Source organism: Phaethon aethereus (genome assembly GCF_964289735.1).
Source record: "Phaethon aethereus genome assembly, chromosome: 8".
Taxonomy (NCBI): domain Eukaryota; kingdom Metazoa; phylum Chordata; class Aves; order Phaethontiformes; family Phaethontidae; genus Phaethon; species Phaethon aethereus.
The window spans coordinates 17218677-17242175 of NC_138584.1; the positions used below are offsets into that span (position 1 = coordinate 17218677).

Here is a 23499-nt window from a genome sequence, read left to right on the forward strand (position 1 = left end):
ACAAAGTTTATATCCACAAAGAAACATACAGAAGCTGAGCCGGGCATGTGTAAAACTGCAGGAGGTGAAACAACGTTCCCAAGATACATTAAGTTTCAGCGCAGAGTATTAGTTGAAACCTGTTACTTGTATTAGTTGAAACCTGTGACTTGGGGATGAGCATGTTCTTGTGACATTTAGCCCCATGAGATGATATGGAAGTAAAAGTTTTTCTGTTGAATTAATATTTTGCATGACAAGATGTTATTGATGGGTACAAACCCATTTGCTTTACTTATTTTACTGAAGTCTTGAAAGTTTGGATAGTGTTCATCTATTTTCCAGCAAGCAGTAGGCTGGACATCTGTTTTCTTCTCTCTTTTTTTTTAAAGTAAGTATCTATCCAGAAGTATTGGAAACTGAATACACAGCTTAATTCCTCAATGCACGCAAGATCCTAAGCAAAGTAATTTCCACAATTTAACTGCCTAGGCAGAGACACTCCCCAATATAGTATTTGTGGATTTTTTTGGAATAAACCTGCTTAATTTGACTTTTTGCTTTTTTTAAGGTGGTATTTTGAGCTTTAATACAGTTATAGCCAGAGGAAACTGAAACAGCTATATTTAGGCACTGATGCAGTGAAATAAGAAAACACTATTTACTTTATAAAGCACACTGCTAGTTATATAAGTAACCTATCCTAAATAATAGCTGAAATGAGTAGCACACTTCTTGTGAACAAGAGACAAAAATATTATTTGTCTAAAAAATATTTGTTTCTATTATGCAAAATCATTTAAGTGTATGTGGAATAACAATCTGTTTTGCACATGTTGTGTTGCCTGGGATAATCTCCAGCATTTTAATCAGCTGGCCAGACAGTGGAAACATGATGGATTGGAAGAAGGGTGATAGCTGAAAATTTCTGGCATTCACATCTAACTTTCTCTCTTATTTTCCACATACAGTGCTTTCCAGGTGGATATAATCGTTGACATTAAACCATCTCAACCAGGTGCCAAACTTGTCAGAGACATCGTACTTATCCTCAAGTGTAAAAAGTCTGTCAATTGGGTTATCAAGTCGCATGATGTCCAGGGAAAGCTGGAAGTGATTGTAAGTTAAGGCACCTTTGTTTTTTGAGCGGTTTCATACTCATACTGCAACAGTATAAAATCCATTTTAATGTGATATAGTGCTAGACCATATTGATTTCTGAATGTTTTCTCTCTTAGCCGCTTTTTTTAATTATTACTGCATTTCAAGGAGTAAATACAGAAACTATATATGGTTTTCTCATTAACTTTTAATATATGGGCTCTTAAACTGACCAGCACATCACAGAAGCCAGGTGGTTAGTGCAAGGATTTAGGATCTATGTCTTTTCGACTTCTGTTGAAGTACCCTGAACACTGTGTTGGAAGTTCATCTCCCTTTTTGCTATTACTTTGGTGAGTGGACCTACAGGTTCATCTCAAGTTGGAAAGACGCCTGTGAGTGCAGAATGGATAATCCTAGATATGCGGCACACACCCACGTCCCTTTAGAGCTGGAAACTTTTTTACTCCTTCCACTTGTGGTTGTAGTAGTCTCTATCCCTCTTCCGTGCCAGTACTTCTGTCCCCAGCAAACGTTTGGTCAAATCGCACTCACCTCTCCTCAGACCACAAATAATAAGTTTTAAAAAAAAAATTAAGACCAGGATCTCTAAAAGCTAAACTTCTGAAACTATACTTATGCATAATTGGAGGTTCTGATTCGGAGTGATTTTTTTTTTTTTGGTACAGGCTTTCTGGCTCAGCACCATTTCTACTAAGAAAATGTGTTTTCCCTTTCTCTGAAATAAATCAATCAAATTGGACTGATCTTGCAGCCTATAAATGTGTGACCTATTTCTGTCTTAAGTGATCAGTTAGGAGCACATTGTACAGTTGAGCTGAATGTTTGCTCAGGACCAGCCAGTGGTGTCCCGATACAGTAACTCAGATACATTTTCAAACGCAAACTATCTGTATGTATAAGAATTTTACTTTGCTTAGTAGCTTTCTCCTTTTAATGTGTGCAAGGGCAATTCTGACAGGATCCAAACACTGCTTTATCTAAGTCTTCTAATAGGACAGATTGGTAGGCAGGATTTCATGCTAGATTTTGAGAGTGAGAGAAATAAAAGGAAATAAATTACTGTGTTGCTCAGAAAATTGAATGGAAAAATTATCTAGGGTGGATGATGAAATTCCCTTTTGATCCCTGACGCATCTTTATCTTACAGACAGGAAAGGATATTCTGGTCATTCTGTAGGTCCTAAATAATCAGCCCTTAAAGAGAAAGGTCAAGGTTAATTGCCTGGGGTTACCACACTTGTAAGCATAAGGGAAAAAAGGAGTGCTTGACTTGAAAGTTTCATTCTGGGTTGTTACATAAAATTTACCACTCCATATTCAGGCCTATATAGGTCTACTTTCACAGGATAGAGAATGGTGCATTAGTTCACTTGATGCTTGGAGGTAGGCAAAGTACCATATTTCATATCCGTGAAGGTACCTCTTTATGGATGATGAATTTTCAGGGAGAGAAGTTCTAGAGGATTTTAAAATGTCTAAAGTGCTGCACTTGAGTATAGGAAAGCAAGGCTCTTGTTTTTTTTTAAAGTTCTTCTTTATTAATTATTGAAAGTATAAGTAAAATGTATAAGCAAAAAATCTTTCTGTAATGAGTGGCAGAAGGTAACAGTTTATTTAGATTAACAAAAAGAGAAAGTAATACTATATATGGAAATGTCAGTATATAAAAGACTTTTTATATTTATGTTAGGATTTGTGAGTAACTGTTTGCTATACTGTTTCATTTATATAGATGCTTCATTTTCTGAATGTGCGTGTTCTCCTTATTTAGAGGGGGGTGTGGGAGGGAACTAAACACCCCCATGTCATTAAAAAGCCTGTACCTCCAGCATTTAGGACCTGTTTGTATATCTATTAAGCTGAAGGCCTTTCCCAAGCCCAAATTTAGACAACGCATAAAAACATTACTAAACAATTAGGTAATGTTTCACAATGTTCTTTTTATTAGTTGAAGCAGTTCCATGCACTTCAATTTTCCTAACTTCTTGCCCTCAGTACAAATCAGAATTGTCTTGAGGGGATTGGCAAACTGAGAGGGAGAGGTTAGTGCTAAGCTGCCTCAGACCCAGGATTGTGAGTTATTAAGGTCTAAGTTCAAAGACAAAAAATGAAAAAGACATTCTAGGTCGTCTAGCTCATCTCGCAGCTTGCTGTGTTTCTCGAAACTCTGAAAGAGGATGGACACAAAACCAAGTAAAATGGGAATAACTTCAGGTAAAGTAACTGTACATAGTATGCATGCAGTGCTGCATTTAACTCCTGTTTGCAGTCTGTCCTTACATCGACGCCTGTGCAGTGCTGGTGTGTTTCTGCGCTTGTGGACTGTCTGCCGCTCACATTGCTTCCTTTGGATTCGGCGTCCTTTCACAAAGCTGTGGGTCGCACAGGGGACAAGGAAGGGAAATTGCAGAAAGAAAATAAGCGTGGTGAGAGGCAGAGAGGTGAACTGCGCAGAACAAACCTGTGAGGGTTTCAAAGGCTTGCAGGGGCTGTTCTTTACATGAGAGCCCACCAGTTTCTGAAATGGCCTCCCTCTATTCTGAGTAGGTTGGTAGCTGGCTCTGCCTGGTTTCGTACACTGCGTGTGAAGGTGTTGGCAGGGCAGGCAAGTGAAGGAAGCTATGTCTACTCCTGCAAGCCCTTGTGCTCAGTCTTGTTTCATTGAGGCGGTGCAGAACTGAACATTTACAGGCTCAGCGTGGAGTGCAGAGGTATAAACAAGCCCTGGAAATGGTCAGGTGCCAGCAAGGACAGTAAAATTCTGAGATAATATTTGTTCAGCTGTCTCCTCGTGACAAAAAGGAAAAGGAAAGCAGAGAGTGAGATCCAGCAAAGTTAGGGTACCATAATAATTCCACCCCAGTCAAAGCTGTGTCGTAATATGAAAATGTGTGATAAATCATGACCAGATTTGTATCTGTTGAAGAATAAACGAGTATTTGATCCAAAACAGTAGTGGGGCGCTAAAACTATGATACCTGTTGCTTCCTTTTTGTTTCTTCTCTTCAGTGGCCTTTGCTGGGCATTGATAACTGTACGGGTAACAGTATCCTCAAACCAGACACTCTGCACGTAAAATTCGCTTTGACTTCACTTGTGAAGCTGTGAGTGTTTAAAGGATGCAGAACTGGGTCATTAGGAAGAAATGAGGTGGGAGCTAAAGGTAAACTATGCCATTCCGTCCGGACCCTCTACGAGCTTCATTCACTTTGTTCAAAAGCTCCGTTTTGGAGGCCAATTGGAGAAGTGCAACCAAGCTCTGTGACGCTGGGTAGCAGGTCCGTATGACCACTGTCTAAAAGCGATCTGGGCAAAAGAGATCAGTGCAGTCAATCTTTTGATGTTCCAGAGTGAAAGAGAATTCAGATTTGTTCACATTGAGGGAAACCAATGGGGATTTTTAAAAAAAATGCGGTTTATATGATGGAGAAGGTAATCGGGCATGGAAATGAAAGTGTTTATTGTAGAGCATTCAATGGTATCATCTGCATATAGAAAGTGCAATTCAGTCACATTGCAGAAATTGTTGAAAAGCGGGTCGTCATGCCTTTCCTGCTGTATATTATATATGTTTGGCTTGTTCTGTAGTTGTTGATGTGATTGTTACAGCGATAATAGTAATGTGGTGAATGTAAAAATAAATAAATATGTGTTTAGCTTTGTGTGAATACGTGTTTAAGTTTAAGATGCCAAGCCATTAAAAGCAAGTTAAAGTGTAATACTAGTGAGTATTTTCAAACTGCCCCTCTAACAGCTGGAGATGCTTTTTATATTCCTTTGGCTTGCCCATTTGGACAAGAAAACTTGCAATTTTGCAAAATGTTTACAGTAAAATGAAAGCTAACTGACTGTGTGACTCATCTGTATTGTATGGCCACCTTTAAGGATCCATTATTTGTGATTATTTAGTAATAAAACTAAGAGGTCAGCCAAGTGCATTTATGAGTTCACTATATTGATGTATTTGTGTAAAACTTATGTTGTTAATTAAATTTTAAATTTTATTTATGTGCAGAAAGTATAGTTGTCTTTTAAGTAGTTTGGTCTTGCATAAACGTGCATGCTCTCACTTATCTCTCAATTAAGCATTTAATTCAGTCCTGTTTAACATACTCAGCGTTTTGCAGGAGGCACACAACATTTCTAGTATGAAGCTCGTTCAGAGAGGCACAGACTATCCTCAGTGCCAGCTGACTTAAACGCATTAGCTGGTATCAGCTCTACTTCATGAGCACACTATGTTTTGCCTTTTTCAGTAATGCTCATTTGAACAAAGGTTTTCCTATATGTAGCTTAAATAATTCCCTCATCAGAGAAATGAAGGAGACATTTGAAAAATAAGTTGTCATCTGAGTTTACCTCAGAAGTCATTTCAACTCAGTTTTGAAGAAAATACGGCATTATACAAATGGCTGTAAATATGTCTTTGTCTTGTTTAGGGATTAACGGTTTCTGACTATCCTGATTTATTGTACTCCAGGCAGCGACTGGGAGGAAGAGGGAGCTTTTCTCCATGTGTGCAGCACTTCTGTGCCTAAGGTGGCAATTTGGTTTATTTCCCAGGTGTTCTCAGTTTGCTGTTATTTAATAGAGTAAAAAACATGTTCCATTTTAAGTATCCTTAAATGGTAAACCATTAACCATGTTTTTCTTTGTTTTCAGACATCAAACAGTATTGGTTTTGGAAAGGAAACAGAACGATCCATGACTATGAGTAAGTCAGTAATACCTGATATACCCTCATCACATGAGAGTTTGATCAAGTGGGCTTATGAGCATAACTATAGCCCAGTTACTTCCTACACAAAAGCCCCTGTTGCTAACAGATTTCATCTGCAACTTGAAGATACAGGTAAGCTTGAGATGGACTTTTAGCATATAGAAAAAACCCCAATCTTGTATTTCCAGGAATGTGACAATTTTAAAGGTGCTTTTTCAGTTTTGAAGCTTTGTTATTGGGGGTTGCACTACTTTCACTGGTTATCATCAAGAATGCTGGTAATATCTATGAATGCTAGTTAAAAAAAAAAAATTTAAAAAAAATCTGTGGCTTGTTGATTAGAACAGTCCAGGCAAATTGTGTTATTGCCTGAAATGTTGATGGAATTAAATGGTTATAGTTTATCTAACTCACAAGTCATTATAGCTGACCATGCTTAATGTTTACTGCAATGGACTTCAGCAACTGCTTATCTTGTTAGTTAATACATCCAGCTTTGATTTTTTTTTTTTTTTCAAAAGTATAAGCATAGTGTTTCCTTGAGACAAGTAAATAAACTTTTAAATTGTTTACAGACAAATCTGGCTTGCTAAAGAAGTCTGAGCAAACAGAATAAATACAACCATTTAAAAAAAAAATAATTATTTGGCCAAAGTCATTGCTGATATAAAGATATCTGGGTCCATTGAAGCTAGTGGAGTTGCATCTGCTTCTTCACTAATTCTGAATTTCAACCACTAAAAATATTGTACAGCTGTTTTGATAAACCTTATGTTCCCGTTAATTTTATCAGTTGCACTCTCATGGGTTACAGATAATCATCTGCTTGGGCCAGATGTTGAGATTTCTGTCCTGAGCTTTTATTCTTCAACATACACAAATCTGGTCACGATACAAATAAAATGGTCTGCCCAAAAAAGTGTGTATAAGCTGGGGGATGGATAGTGTTCTCATTTACTCAGTATAAAGTTAACTCTTGTTTAACTTCACTCTGGTTATATAAGTAGTTCCACAACAGTGGAGTGACTGAATTTGTGATGGGGCAGGTAATGGAAGAATTTCACCCAGTGATTTGCACTTAGGCTATTTCAGCAGCACTAAAATAGTGTATTTGCTGAATGTGATGTTTCTTTTACCTCTGTGCTTGCCTTTTGTGTATAATAGGCCCACTCCTTGTTTTCAGCTTTTAGTGAGATAGATTTCTAGCAGGGACTAAATTTAGATGCCTCTAACAACTAAGCCCTTAGTGGAGTAATTGCGGCTAGTTACCTGAAAAGTATGAAGATGCTGCTTTGGATGTGCTTCTGAAGCATCCTTTCTGGATAATTTTTTTTTTTGTATGAAAATGGTTAGTTCTGGACACTTAAGAAAAATATCTAATAACCTAATGTTCTTTTTTTCCTTCTTTTCTTTTTAGAAGAGATGAATGATGAAGAAGACCATTCCCTTCCTCCAGAGCTGACAGAATTGCTGGGTGCTAACCCACTGCCTGCCCCAAAGAATCCTGCATTAAGTGATGGCCTGACTTTTCCTTTTCACATTAACAGAGGAAGACATGACACAGTGGGAGATGGAATCTTCCCGTCCAGGGATTCAGTGGATGCATTAATAAATCATGACTTTGAGCATTCCCTCTCAAAACACAAAGAACCTGAAGAGGTTCAGGGCAGTGCTGATGTAGCCCTGTCAATAAAGTGTGATGACAAAGTCATGACAGTAGCTGTAGAAAAAGACTCTCTGCAGGTTGGTGTGATCTCTTATTCTCAAATTTTGGCAGGCTTTTTTGGGCACACCATTTTATTTGTATTTTGATTGAAAGAATAAACATTCTAAGATCTACAGCCATCACCACCCAACCCCCTAAAAAATAATTTGGTGAGGAGACTATACTGTAGATATTCTTTGCCATAACTCAGGGTCATGTTTCCTCTTCCCAACAATCCAGTAGTTTGTAGAGGGATTTCTGATTAAAGCTTTGCAGGGTTGGTTCTGTCAAAAAATTGCTGTACTCAACCATCCGGCTGAGTTTTTAATCTCCAAAGTACAAAGAAGCTGCTTTTGATAGCTGTGTGAGACCTGAATAGATCTGTCTTTACCATCTACCAGCTGACAGGTTGCTTGCGGCCATTTGCGTTGCGGAAAAGAGCCTGATACAGACAGCATTTTTAGCTCATTTCAGACCAAACAGAGTCAGCATTATTAATCACCAGATTAATAATGAACCTGTTGTTTTTTTTGTTCCATGTTACATTTATTCCCTGTCTGTCATGTGTAACAGCATTTTGAGAGTGACCTTCCCTGGATGTCAGTACAATGAACTTCACTTCCTCTTATCAGCAGTCATGAACAGTATTCTGAGCTGCACTTTAAGCAAGAGCTTAACACAGTTTTGTGTCAGCCACTTACAAAGTGCCTTTGTTTCAGGCTAGTGGCTACACAAGGACAGAACTCTCGCTGCTGGATCACTCTTGCAAAGCCAGGATGAATGGTACCCATTTCATTTTGGAGTCTTTGCTGAACAAATGTGGGACTCGGACAGCATATATCTTGAACAAGATTGTTTATTTTAATTCTGTGAGTATTTTACAAAGAGGAGCCACCTTCTGCACTGCACATCATAGTGGTACAAGGAAGCCATTGTAGTTAGCATTAGCCTTAGCAAAAAGTAGGCATCCTGATCTTTTCCTGTCTAGCTCAAACCTAGCTGCAGCTACAGTCCCTGTATTCAAGGAGATATGAATGCTGCACATCCAATGTGCTTCTGTGGTCAGATAGTATCCCAAAGGAAAAAGGAGGAGGTGGAGTTAAATACTCTTTAAAAAACTGCATGGTTGCACTTTGGGGACCATCTGTACCAGTCTCAGGGAAGTTGCATGAGCTTTCCCTATGCAGCTTTGATGTACCCATACATAAGCACTACTATGTAGCTATAAGGAGGAATAGGAGTTAAGTTTTGTGATTGCACAAAGCAGTACATTTAATTAATATGCTGAATTACTTTAAGTGAAATGTTTTCTTCCAAAATTGTGTGTGAAAAAGACTTTCAAAATGCGAAGAAAAGACGTGATCTGTGCATGCTCCTCTCTTACAGTTTGGTTTCATATTTGCTATCAGTTGATGTACATGATGAAGGGACTCTTGAGTACTTGTATATGAGTGATAATGCTAAGGAGCCCGGTTAGGTTCTAAGCGACTGCTTCCAGACTGGCTCAGCTTATGAGCTTGAGTACAGTCCAGCTAATCTGGGTTGGAAAGTAAAGACACGTTTCTCTTGCTGAGCTTTCCAGTACAGAGAAGTAACCTTGGCAAATGATGGAAAGCCTGTGGTCCAACCCAAACACAGCTAAGGCAATCTGATCTGACCTTGCCTGGTTAAAACTGTTCTATACTGGCAAGTGTGTAGCACCTAACTTTAGAAACAGTCCAAAACCGAGACTGTGGATAGAAACATCTCCATGTTCAGAATAGCACGTGTCTGGAGCTAAATACTATCATTGTCCCTATATTCTATTATGGCCCAAACTAAAGTGGATATTTGCCTCCTCTCCTTTCTCCATGATGTCTTTTAATAGTCTTGGCTACTCATTTAAACTCTGAATCATGTATGGAATCTTTCAGAATTTGGGAGCATTTCTGCTAAAAAATAAACACCGTGGAGTGGAATCTCAAAGAGTGTATATGTCACTTCTTAGCAGTTGCTCTATGTCCAAGAAAACAAAGATGAAGTCCTGGAAGGAGGGGAGGGACTAGCTGAGGAGCTGTAGGGCATACAGAAGCAGAGTGCAGAACATGGGAAAACAAAACGAGGAATTTTCAGGTGAAGAAATGGAGAAGTGTGCAAAGGAGGGAAGAAAGAGGGGGGGAATTCAGTAGAAATTCAGAGAAAAACAAGGGGGAAATGAAGAAAGGGACATAATATTTTTGCATGTACATCTCTGAAAAAAATATGCAAATGACAGAAGAGAAAATCCTTTAATGACCCAAATACTTTCAGTGACTTTTCCATGAGCGCATTAAGGAAAACTGTAAGTTGCAAAAAATCACTTTAGAAAGCCATTTCTTTTTTCAGTGTTAGTTATAGAAATACCAGAAATAGAATGGAAATGCTAGGCTGCTTATTCAGACACCAGCACCCAGACTGGTGTCTTCGCTGGTTCTGAATTCCGGAAAAAAACTAAGGGGCGTTCTCTAAATATAACCTACATATCTGACATGCCCAGCACAAGGCTTTGTTTAAGCACATCTGTTTAAGATGTGCTTTCACCATCTCCTTAGCTGGTGCGCTTCTTCTGGCCTTTGCATTGTTCTGAAGAGAGAAGAAAATAATAATCATGAAAAGAGAGTGCTCAGGTACCACCTAATTTTATGCGTTTGCAATGCCTTTTGTGCAGATTGTCATTCAGCTGTCATCACCAGCTGAAAGCAGCGGCTTTGATGATGATGACATGGAATCGGGTGATAATGGATTTCCAGGGGATGCTGATGAGGGAGATGTTGCTTTCTCAAGCTGGCCTGAAATAGCGGTATGTTACTCTTGGGTTTGCACCTGACAATAGAGAAATGTCTATTGTAATAGGTGCTTTACATAAATTACATTAATTGTATAGCAATTAATTTGTCTTTTAACACATTTCTTTTCACTTCTATTTCTCGTGACCCTGTTGAAGATTTGCACTAAATAGATGGAATGTGGGTGGGCCTGTATTGTATATTCCAAATTTGTCCTTATCCAGCTACCACTCCTGACTCAGGATATTATTGTTTTTTTCATTTCAGTTCAATTGCACGCTGCACCAGCCAGAGGATGACAGAGGCATGTTCTGGCCTCCTGAACCACACATCACCAATGTGACCTTCAACATGGAGCTGTACAAAACAGATCTGTTCCTTGCTCCCTCCCAAGGACTCTTCTCTGTTGCTGAGAATGGACCAATATATGTAGAGGTAACAAACTGAAAAAGGCTTTTAAACTAATGGAAACAAGGCCGTGCAAGTTAGCCAAATCTGTTCATGTCAGTTGAAAGGTCTCGTTGTGCAGTTGCTTTAGGCAGCCAGGTAGGCACTTTGGTGGCTGCAGAGAACAGAAACTGTTGGGTAAGAAGTAGGACGATGTTTTGGGTCAAAACCAAAGGATTCCTGAAAAATGGATTAATTTAACTACAAGGTAAATTGGTCATTCTTGCCAAGTCTGCTTTTCTGTGCAGAATTTAAAGGTGGTCTCTGAGCTCTTGCTCTGAACTGGCATTTCCTGATGAAGACTTCAGGGTTCCTTTATTGGGTAATACAGCTTGCATGTAGACATGCAAACAATCATTACATATGCTAGTGTTCTTGGGTTACAAAGTTAATACAGATTCTGATCTCTCTCCGATCCACTTAGAAACACAAGTTACAATCCTTTGAATCACTCAAGAGATCTAACAGCTTTAAATAAATAAGACCAGCAAAATTAACAGTCAGATACCCTCGACTTCAGGTGCATTTTGGATGTGGTAGTATTTCCATGTGTTAGTAAGTTGCTTATGAAATCTGGGGAATTTCAAACCAACACAGTCAGTGTTTCTAAAGATGGTAATGTGAACAGAATTTTAAATTTTTCAAATAATGGTAGGCATTAATCATAGAATCATTGTTTCAGTGTGTTGTGTCTCTTCCTCATTCTCTACCCAGTGAAGAGTGCTTAAGACAGTTGAAGCAAAAAGAAAGTATGTCATGCTCAGTTAATATGTTTATAAAAGACACATTATTTTTTTTCATTTGGATAAAACCGGCTGCTTCCTTCAGCGATCTGGGATGAATCCCCCTGGCTCCAAGCCCTCTGGATTTGTCTGGCTCTGGAGTTGTTTATTCAGACAGATGTTCTGATTTCTTCATCACCTGTCCTGGCAGCAGCCTTTTTTTTTCTGTTTCTTCTTCTTGCACAGTGGAAAATCTGTATCAGTTTTGAACTTCTGTGACTCCATTTTTAGCTGTCACAGAATTTTTTTTTTGTTTTAATTTTTGTTTCTCTTTTGCTTTTGTGATTACCAAATATATTTTGGTTTTTTGGTCAATAAATTGCTTAGGTCATAATCTGTAAGAACTCTATATCTCCCATTTCTTTCCCTGCTAAAAATATTTTTTGTATTTGAATCTTTGGCTTTTTTTCCTTTGTTCTCTACTGTCATTTTCTTACCATATTTTGGTCTTACCTTCCTCCTGTAGTTCTCTTCTTTTCTTGAGATATCATTCATCCTTTTACTTATGATAGTTTTTCATGAAGCTGTAGTATGCCTGTCCTCTTTGCCATAATTTCTAACTAGTTCACACCATCAGCTTGTTTACCTGTCAGTATCTGTGTCTTGACTTCCGTTCATCAGTCTTTATTTCTCTTCTTTTTATAAGATGGTCTGTCTTGCTTAGATGCTTCAGCACATTCCTTCATCTCTAATTTGATTGCTGCTCACATAAGGGAGAGAAAAAGTGAGAAATGCCTTTATTCACTGCACAACTACAGCATGCAAAAATTTCTGTATAGACCACAGGTAAATTCGACAGGCATTTCCTTAAATTATATGTGCAGCACATATGGATTAAGTATACATTTAAGGCACATTTCTTCTAAGAAGGAACTTATTTCTTGTGGAATTGTTTTCATCAGGCAGTGCTAATGTTTAGGCACAAAACTTATGTTGTTTATTAAGGGCTACATGCTTAATTTGTTACAAATTCAATTTAATTTTTTTTCCCAATTATTCTTTAGTATTTGTTGTCTGCATTCCAGTGCAATTGAATAACATCAGTGCCCTGGAAGTTTGCAGTCTTCATTATTTTTCATAAAAGAATATGAATTGTAGACTTACAATAAACTAAAAGGATCATTTCACAAGGAATTACAGCTTTTTAGGAGGCTCCCTTGTCCCCCAGTCCAGGAATGCCACCCACACGTCAGACCATGACCTCCTCTCTGCCTCTGCATTCCTCTCTTGGCTGGGGGTGGGTTTGCTGTTGTATCTGTTGCTTTTATTTTTTTTTCTTTTTCATTAAAGTTTCGAAGACAAGGAATTAGTAATTGACTTCCATACAACTCTCTTATAGTCTCTGTGTCTAAGGGAAGCAGTGCCATCTCAGGTGGCAGTTGCAGTCGTTAACTACGTGTCTGATCTGGACAGGGTTTTTCATCTACTTTCGGAAAGATAAGGGATTGCTGTATTTATGCATGGTTATGCTATTAAACAGCTGCCGGTTTTGAAACCGCAGATTTTCTGTCTCTCAGTTTGACAGTCTACCCTTAACATTTAGCCTTCAAAATAGCTCAGATTGGAAGTGGCACTGGAAAACTGCTTTAAAAATTGTTGAAAATGTTAATGAAATGTGAACTAAAAATGTCATTTCTGAGATCTTACCATCTCTTTCTTTTTAATGCAGGTGTCTGTGACTAAAGCTGACAGATCCTTGGGCTTTGCTATTCAAACATGCTTTGTTTCCCCATTTTCGAATCCAGATAGAATGTCTGACTACACCATTATAGAAAACATTTGTCCTAAAGATGAATCTGTTAAATTCTACAGCATTGAAAAGGTGAACTTTCCAATACCACATGCACAGAAGGACAAAAAAAGATTTAGCTTTGTGTTTAAACCAATGTTCAACATCTCACTGCTCTTTCTTCACTGCGAGTTGACTTTGTGTACAAATAAAGACAAAGATACTCAAGGACTGCCAAAGGTCAGTAATTTATCGAAGTCTAAACTTCTGATTTATGTGAAAATAAGATTTATTTTTTTTTTTCATCTGAACTTTGAAGTGAATAAATGGTTTTCCATGGAATTGATGTAATGAACGTGATATCTCTAGGCTCTAGATTTTAATAGATAAGAGTTGTGATGCTGTACATTTTGACTGCATAATTTACGGTTTCTGATTAAATTTCATTAGGTGGTTATGTGGGTTAAATAGAAATTGCTTTTTCTTGCGCAAGTGGTTCAGATTTATCTTTGCTATCCATATCACATCCATATCCAAAGAGCAAACAATGTTAGCTTTAATTTCCAAAGACATGCATAATATCAGATAATAGTGCAATCCAATTGTTACAAAAGAGAATTGCCAGATTTTGTTTTATAACTAGTCAAAACAGTTGTAAATTAGTTGTTAAGAAATGTGTTCTAAGAATTTGGAATTTATTTTTACTTTGAGGTTTATGCATAATGTCCTTAAAATGTATTTTTTTTTTTTAGAGATGATTTGTCAGTGTTGATCAACAAACTTGTTTGTGGCTACAGTTTTGGCTACCAGATGTTTAAAAAACATTTAACCTAGTATAAAATGTTGCCACCATTTAAGTTCAATAGTAACACTCTCATAAAGGTTGGAGGATCCTTAATGAAGGCAAAGGTTGTGTCCTGAAGCACAGCTAAGATTTACCTTTGCCAGTACTTTGCACGGGGGTTGTTTGGAGGTACTCCTCTTGTTTTGGTAAATAATATAAGAGAAAACTGATAATGAGGCAACTGTGCAGATGGGTGACTCTGACCTCACACAGTGTTTTTTCCACTCATAGTGCATTCCTCCCGATGAAGCTTGCACCTCTCTCAATGTGGATATGATCTTGGCCATGATGCACAACAAGAAAACCTTCACCAAGCCCCTTGTAGTAACACATGAAGGAAAACCAGAAGGTATGAAAATGAGCTTGAACTGTTTAATAAAACTATGTATATTATATTGTGTAACATACAGCTGCTTGAAATGAGGGAGTACTCCAAGTATGTGGCATTATATAATCTTGTGGTGATACTGTGTTTGTAAGATGTTACTTGTTTAGACATTTCTCTGGCAGCAATTATCGTGGCAGTTCATTGCTGTTTTTTAACTGTCTTTATTGATCTCTGGACACGTGGTTTTGCTAGGCATTGAGAAAGGAATACTACAGTACACAACAATATGGGTTTCAGAAGTATGAACATATGGGTAGTGCTTCCAGCAGCTTCTTGTTGCCCAGAGATCAAAGGCAGTGCTCTGCTTGCTGCTGTATCATTTCTTTACTGTGCTTGTAAATATATATTTAGGAATAACAACAACGGAATTATGAAGTATTGAGTATGCTAAAGTGTGATAAGTTTGTAAAGCAAAGGGGTGGCCACTGAGGAGAGACTCATTAGACTGTTAAACTATTAAGAGCAAAAGATCAGATGCACGAAGGTATTTTAGCTCCACTTTGGTGGGGCTTGTTTGTTTATGTACGATTTATGGAAAAGAGACACATGTGGCTAGTAACTGGTTGAAGGAGTTGGAAATGCCGAAGAGCACTGAGACAATGCCAAACAGCATGATCAGACTGTACTGTAGCTGAAGATTATGCTCTGTGAGTGATGGGAAATAACTGTTTTCACGCTTTCATTTAATTTGAAAGTTTTTCTTAGTGAATCCCTCTGACAACAGCACCAGTCCTGTTCTGATGCATTCGTAGAAGAAAATATATGTGTGTTATCTTTTCTTTTTGTTTTAGCATGTGAGTTTAATCACAAGCTTCAGTGGCTTCATGTGCACATCAAAATCTTCCAATTGTGTTCAAAGGCTCTTTGGCCTTTGGAATGCCTTTTGGGGAGTGTCAAAAGGATGGTGATCAGAAGTCCCTTAACCTCTGTTGTACAGTGTTTTAGTCTTCCAACAATTTAAAGTACCATACAGCATTGCTAGGGGACACAAGCAACAACTGTTTCTGTTTAACTCTGCAAGTCAGTTCATGTCTAATTTTGGGGGTTTTTTACAAATTAGTTAATACAGATCAAATCCACTGTGAATTAAAGGCAAGTATTTGATCTGTCGGTGTGGTACAATTACAACTGTGCTTTGGGCCTGATTCTGCACTCTTTCTTTTTGCAAAGCTCTTTTCTTTTTTTTCTTTTTTTTTTTTTTCTTCTCTGCAGTGGTTATTCTATTGGGAATGAGTAAATCCTGCAACTGAAGATCAGCTTTCAATAAACAGACTCGTACTCTGAGCTCTCTTGCCCTTCTGATGTGTGGAGCATTGTACGCAGCTCCCGTCTTGGGCTCTGCTCAGAATGTTGTCTTTGTCAGAGGCACAAGGTCTTAGTGTGCAAAGATGAGCTAAATTTATAAAGATTAGTTACAAGACAGCAGTGTGATAGAGTATTTTGTTGCATTGTGGGTATTTAGTCTAATTGTGGGATGTTTGGTGGAAATGTCCCCAGCATATCCAGCTTTCAGACATAATACAAAGCGGCACATTAACAACATAGCTTTGTTGGTACGCAGTTGCTCTGCCGTGAATCAAGCAAGCCCTTTCTAAAAGCCAAATGCCATTGTTGGCCAATATGTGAACCTGAGATTCAGAGTGAAATATATATCACATTACTGAATGGGAGAATTTACATGTCAGAGTTGGTGTTCTTCATTTTCTTTCATGTGAACAGGCCAGCTTTCATTGTTGTAAACCATGTTATGCGAGTTACTGCCATTGGATCTGCTCTCCAAGCCAAATGGAGAAGCCATGCGTTTGACAGAACAAACTGGTCGTTGCAAAGGTGTTGTCTTTTTTTCTTCAGCCATGAACTTGTGACTGTCATTGACTGTAACAGAAGTCACAACTGTATATCTAAATGAGAATAAGTCTTCCTCCCCTTCTAATTTTGTTAGTTATTTACAAACTCAGTTGCTTATATTATTGCAGTAGATTCCAATAGAAGTGCCTGAAACCTAACTCCACGCCACATTCTTTCCCTTTGCATTCCTCCATTTCACACTCATGTTCTCCCCCACTTCAATGGAAGGCATATGGAAGGCCATTTAAATGCTAGGAAATACGTGTTCTTTTGTTGAAATAATCTACCGATGTCATTGTTCAGATTTTTGCTAAGTGTGGAAACTTTATGTTATTATTTCTACAGTGAAAGGAGACAGGTCATAGGAAGGAGGTCAAGTGAGCAGCTAAGAAGTGCCTCTATCCTACAGAGGTATAATAATGATAATTTCTAAAGGCTGGCTGCTGATATTTTTAAATTAAATGCTTTTCCTCAACCTCAAGGGTTCCCCACTGCTTCTGTGTTGCTCTGAGCAACCCACACTAAAATACATGTAAGAACTGGATGACTGGGAAGAATTGATAATGGGCTACACAGCCTATCATTAATTAGCAGATTTTATATTCTCTGCAGAGAGGCCAATGACAGAACAAGCACAGAAAATTCATTCTCCCCTCAGCTCAGAAGGCATTTTCTTGGCTCTTGGGATATGCTAGTGGAGTGTTTGAACAATCTGATAGTGCCCTTACCCATGTTTGTACTGTTCAGTGCTCCTTGGTTTCAGTCCAGCTCTCCTCACAAATCTTACATTCAGTTATGCTTTCGCTGTTATGTGCGCTCAACAACTTTCCAGCTTATTTGTGTGTGCACACACAAACCCCTCTATGTTCTCACCTGTTTCCTGCTACTGTTCCACCTGTTTCCTACCAACCTGCCAAGAGTGATCTGGAAGAGATACTTGTGTGTTAGAAGAAATTACAATAATGCAGTTTAAGAATAAAATGCTTTTTTGGATATTGTAGGTATGTGTGTCTCAGAGCCTAAGGATCTTATGGGATATTGCTGGTAGTTTAGGCTGTCATTTGGGTTTCAGAAGTTAAAAGCATAGTCTTGGTTTAAAAATACTTTAAATATATTTATTTTCAGTATTTTTGAGCTGCTGTGTTGACATAGCAATTAAACTTTTTTTCAGTTGCTAAAGATACAAAAACGAGTATTAGGACTGTGTCTTATCAAATCCTTTTACAGCTGTTGCACTGAACACACTCAGATATGCCAGAATTTAAATGAGATCCCTAGGTTACTGGGCAATCTAGAAACAAACTGCAGCTAACCAAACAGGTCCTCGGGTCTGAAGCCAGAATTTCTGTCTCTTCTGCTTGAGGTGGCATTCTTGGAGGGAGATAAGAGAAGCCAGTTAAGCAAAAGAAGGGAAAATTCTTCATTTTTTAACATGTTTACTTGTCTCTTTCTGTTACGTGCTGATAATGATGATGATATTTGATATTCATGCCAAGAATAATAGCTTTGATATAATAGCTATGATCTTTTATTTCCCATATGTAATTAAAAAACAAAACAAAAAAAGCACCCAACTTCCAAGACAGAATACCAAGTAGGACTTAGTAAAATGTGTGAATCAACACATATTCATGCAGTTTGGACAAGGCAGTGTGTATCATGCCATACTACTGACTTTTCTTTAGAGGTGATAGCTAGTGTTCGATGTTTGGGTTTTTTTGGTGATTTAGCATGCTGGTATCTCATGTTTGTGATTAGTGAGTAGTCAGATGAATGTAAGCACCTTAAAACAGCCTTTGCAATCTGTGCTCTTTAAGAGCTCCACATAGGGATAACCAGAGTTACTGTGGGTCAGATCTGATGACATCTGGGTGGGAAAGGTTGCAGCGTACTTGCCAGCAAAATATGTGATGCATGAACTATACTGTAGATATGTTCCCCCGAGGAATGATCAATATATGAATAGAATTTTTCTGATCTGAGCAAGATTATAGAATTCAGGCTAGTTTTCATGAAATTCCTGGTTTTTAAAAATTACGATTAATGTCTTTCTGTCAGATCAGATCCTGAAGGTTGCTTACATAGTTTGTAGGCTGTATGTGGAACTCTCTCTGATTAACGTTTTGTGGTTTTTGTTTTTGCTTTTTTTAAAAAATTAGATCCTTCCCTTCCAAAGCCAAATGTGAGACAGCCACGTAAGTAACTCTTAACAAATCTCTTTTAACCCTTAACTCTTTAAACCCTAGTTTACAGTCTAGAAAGTATTAGATTAATGAAGAAAATTATCTTCAAGCTTTCTGAGAGTGTGTGTGTATTTAAATTCTGGGTCAGAACAGAATTCTGACTGTGTTGCTGATTGCGAGATTCCCATCAGGGTTTAGAGAGAAGGGCTGTGACCTTTTGTGTATGTGAAAATCAAATTTGGGAAAACCCCACTGAGAGTCTCAGCCTGAGCGAGTTCATTTGCTGATGTGTGTATGTATTTCACCCTTCTCTGCTGATGCCACTGCTTCCCAAAACAGGGTTTCAGCACCAATGCCATCTTACTGAGCTCCTGTGTCCTAATCCAAGCCTCACTCCTACCTGCACTGCAGCTGGCCACATCCCCAGTTACTCTGGCACCAGCACTTACAGGTCATGCTGCAGATGCTATCACTGACTGGATATGGATTACTTGCTTTGATTTTTCTGTTGTCTTGGCGTAGTGAATTAACCAGGGTCAATTACTGACTCAGGAAGGGAAGAAAAGGAGAGAAGCAGCACCAGAAGACAAGTAATAAACAGGAAGGTGAAGATGATTTGTAGCCAAAAACAAGAATGAATGGAGAAAAGGGAAGATTAGAAGAGGAAGTGCAAAGAAGGTTTTTTCCTCTGCTCCAGTCCCTGTGTCTTTGGGACTAAATTTGCTCAAAATAGCGAGGGGAATGAGAAATTATGCTTCTGTAACTTCAGCCTCCATGTGACTTTCTCCTCTTCACTAAGTTTCATCCTAACAGGAGAGGACACTGGCTGGTGCCTTGTGCAGAAACCAGTTGAGTTTAGGAGAGTCTTTTCTGTTTGCATTTAAAATGACCAGAGGTGGCCAAAGGAATCAGAAATAGTCTTGTAGAAGAAATGGGAGAAAAACCTTCTAAGCCACTATCTGTCAGGTGTTGGGCATGCAAACTTGGTCTCAGGCACCCAGAAATGGGTCCTGAAGGCCTTTGACAACAGGAACTGCTGGAGAAGACATTTTTCAAAAGGGGAAAGGAGAATGGCCCTGAGGCTCTCAGGAGCTGTTGGGCAGGGGGATGTCAATAGGGACATCTGCTGGATGCAGGAACATGTGAAGTGAGGGTGTTGGTTGCATTTTGAGAGCTGAAATTTCACGGAAGGATACTACTGAGAAGATCCAGTCAGCTCATTTCCTGGCCAGCTTAGGCCAGCGAATAGCATTTTACTGACTAAGCCATTTTGTGCACTGGGAGACATTAAAAATACTGAAACTAGAAATTAATTTTGTAAGAAGAGATTTTCCCAAATGATTGCTAAGAGTGGTTTTGGGTTTGTTTGGGTTTTTTTTAAGTATTTCTAATCACCAAAAAGAAAAACACAAAAGCCAAAAGTTTTTTTCTGTTTCGATGGTTAACATTGGGGGGCAATACATCCAGGAACCAGGGGCTATTACCCGTGAAATGGTACTGCAAAAGGACCTCTCCCCTGGAAAGTGATTTGCATGTGTGTGTGGTTCTATTTTTGTGTTCTGGAATTAATTTCAGTTATTGAAAGCATTGCCAAATGTGAAAAACAATTGTTTCTATTTATGTTTTCGCTGACTTTTTGCTGGCATCTCTTCCTTCTTAACAGCAGTTCCGTTCTCCACCTACATGTCAGACCAAACTTGCAGCAGACGTAGGGAAAAGTTTGCTTGAATGTTAGGGCATTTACATGAAAAGCACTTTTGGACAAAAATCTCATCCTTTTTAAAACACATTTCTAAGATAAATGGATATATAATTGAAAGAAAGTTATTAACAGCCAACTGAAAATACTTAATTTTTGCAACGTTTTCCAGATTTGGGTGTGCTGAGCTGGGGTTTTGCTTTGTGATGTGGAACAGTTGGTTGGACTGAAGCCAGCCTCTGAAAACATCACTTTTATTTCCTTGATGCAAATCTGCTAGTCTGTTCCTTAAAATGGTGCTTAATTAACTATGATTTTTTTTTTTTTTAATTTCCATGAAAGTGCAAGGATGAATTTTTGTAAAATGGTATTTGCGACTGAAAATAAAAAGTCTTTATTTATGTGTGTTTACCTTCGTAGCTGTGTTCTACGGTCTGGACACGCTGACTGTCGTGGGCATTGCCTTTGCGGCGTTTGTAATTGGAGCCCTGCTAACCGGAGCACTCTGGTTTATCTACTCTCACACAGGTAAGTGTGAGGGCTCTTACAGACCTCTGTGCAGATCACGCCGCAGGAAAGGCGGTGTGGTCTGAACTCCTGCAAGGTGGGAGGAAAGAGGAGGGGGGCCAGCAGTGGCCATCCTGGACTTCTTTCCTTGTTCTCTGTTCTTAGTAGGGTGTTTTCCAGCAACTGCTCACGTGAGCCTGTTGGTGCATATCAGCAGATCGATACCCGCCCTTCCCTAAAGGGAGGTGTTACATGTTATGAGCATGATTTAAAATTTGCTAAAATAATTTTAAACGCAAATCTTGAAAACTCACCTGGGACATGAGTAAAACTGAGTATTCCAGGCTTGTGCATTATTATTAGTAGCATCTCTGTATTTCAGATTTAGTTAACATTTCAGTTAATGGATCCCTTTTGCTTCCCGTACTCCTTTTTAAATTTTTTTTTTTTTTTTTTGCAGTTACTAAATTAGGCTGATGTGACTGGGAATGTGATGTGATCAGTAAAAGGAGTGGGCCAAATGGCTAAGAGAATGCTTTAGTTACATAGATGTATTCTGAATGTTACCAGACTTGAAAATGTTTCTTGGGCCTTGATTACATAGAATTTTTGCCCCAATTATTTATTCCTCCATTCTTCAACTGTTAGGTGTAATTGGTGGAAGTCACGTGTAATCTCACTTAATTGTGTCCAACCAAATAACCAGGAATGCGCCTGAATTATGCAGCCTTTATGCACAGATAATTATTGAGTATCTCCTGTATTGGAAGAAGAGGGGGTTTGGGGAGCTTTCTGCTGCATGTAATCTGTAAGGTGGTACAGACAAAGAGTGGACACTGGTGCTTTGATTTGCAGCATCTGACCTTGGCTGCTTGTGGATTACGGGGTATCTCAGGATCCCTGCAGCATGCTGGACTCCCAGCTACTTCTACTTTTGACCTCACAAGACTTTACCAAGATCTCTGGGAGCTGGAGAGAATGTGAAGTCAATTACCCCAAACCTGTGCGGCTCTGGAGCACTGCAATTCTGCTGTAGCCCACTGCAGGGTGTTCTGGGCATCTAAAATCTCATGGGAGCTGTTTAGAAGTGAGAATCTGTCCCTGTCAGGTCAGAGCTTCTGTAAATATTATGACCCAGGAGCTTATGTTAATTTAGGAAAAAAAAAAAAGCTCTGTGGTTTTTTTTCCAGTTGGCAGTACAACAAATTTGTATAAGCAGTTTAATACTCTCAATGCATCAGCTGTGTATGAAGCTTGTTTGGAATTGAGGCAAATGTGGAAAATTTAAAGGTTGTGATAATATGTATAAATAGTATAATCCTGCCTCATACACAAATGAAACATTGTGGAAGAAAAGTAAGTGCAAGTTCAATGAGTAAATGTGTAAGTTAAGGTAATTTCCAAACAGTAGCCTTTATTAACAAAAAATTAAAACAATTGATAAATTAATATTGTTGGTCCTGCATCTGTGGCAATTCAATCTCCATTCTTATATAGAACCACTATAGATACATGTTGTGTGTCACATGTTGTGTGTCAGTAGTCAAGGAACACTGGGAAGCCAACATGATAAATCCTCCGGCAACAATAGGACTTGGATCAATCCCATTAAAAGAATTACATTAACAAATTACATCAGTCATAGTGACCACATGCAAGTAGTGGAAAGGGCAGCTGCTCTGGCTTTGTGTTTGAGAGATGAAAATAAGGGAGAAAAAGTCCAGACAAAAAGTAATAAATGAGAAGAAAAGAAAGGAAGAGGACATTGTAACTCATCAGATCAGAGAATTACTGAAATTATGAAAAGTACCTCGGAAGTTATCTGGTTCAGATTTTCAAAGGATTGTGAAAGTGAACCTATGTTCCTGTGCACATAGTTGTTCCGTGCATATCTTGTATCTACAAAGCCCAACTTGCAGCAGAGAGTGCAGTGAAGGTTGTAGCAGGGACAGCCTCTTAGAGGATGACTGCTGTGGCAGACAAAATAATCCTGCTGTGATGGAAATGTTTTAGAGCTGGCTGCAGGCTTTTATTAAAATCAGGAAAAAAAAAATCTAAATTTCATCTACAGAGTGGCTGTCTTTTGCCATTAGAGAATTGATGCATTATTGAATTGTGTTCTGAAATCTCATCTTTTGTTGCAAGTAGTACTGGGTTTCTAACACATGATTTAGACCAAAGGTTGTAAAATATGAGTTCATTCTGAAACTGTGTTTTGGTGATACTCAGAGGATGGACAAAAGCTACTGCTGGTGGAGAATGGCAGCTTGGGATGTGTGGAGTAAGGTATTTTTGTTGCTGTAGCTCTATATGCCATACAGCAAAAGGTGACCTTTTTGCTACTAGTAAGAAGGCTTGCTGATACACTTTTACTGCTATGTCTCTACTGGCAGACTATTCTAGCATGGAGAAAGCTTTACATGAATGAGCTCTTTTATTCATCTTGGTAGGCCATTAACATTAAAACCTCAAACAATTGATAGTAGAAAAGAACTACAAAATAAGTAGAATTTCATCTCCAAATATTGAACAAGGATTGTTTTGTTGAGTTTTTTTCATGTAGGGCTTTTGCTGATTTCAGTCATGAAAAATTTCTGCCAAAGCATAAAAGTATTCTGTGCTTCAGAATACTCTAGATTCTCTGAAACAATTCAACATGGAGTACAGATGTCCTGAGATACACGGGTAGTAGGGGAAAAGAGAGCGGAAGCTAGGGTTATGGGAACAGAGGAGGAATTT

General features: G+C 38.5%; 1 protein-coding gene across 1 annotated transcript in view; it reads left to right on the forward strand.

The window, feature by feature from the left end:
• TGFBR3 (transforming growth factor beta receptor 3) overlaps positions 1-23499 on the forward strand; it is a 104735-nt gene that overhangs the window by 77353 nt on the left and 3883 nt on the right. The window contains exons 6-15 of the mRNA XM_082003126.1: positions 951-1098; positions 5767-5956; positions 7242-7567; positions 8249-8398; positions 10216-10347; positions 10601-10768; positions 13232-13531; positions 14367-14484; positions 18531-18566; positions 20674-20781. Of these exons, the coding sequence (XP_081859252.1) occupies positions 951-1098; positions 5767-5956; positions 7242-7567; positions 8249-8398; positions 10216-10347; positions 10601-10768; positions 13232-13531; positions 14367-14484; positions 18531-18566; positions 20674-20781 (1676 nt within the window). The remainder of the gene's footprint in view (positions 1-950; positions 1099-5766; positions 5957-7241; positions 7568-8248; positions 8399-10215; positions 10348-10600; positions 10769-13231; positions 13532-14366; positions 14485-18530; positions 18567-20673; positions 20782-23499) is intronic.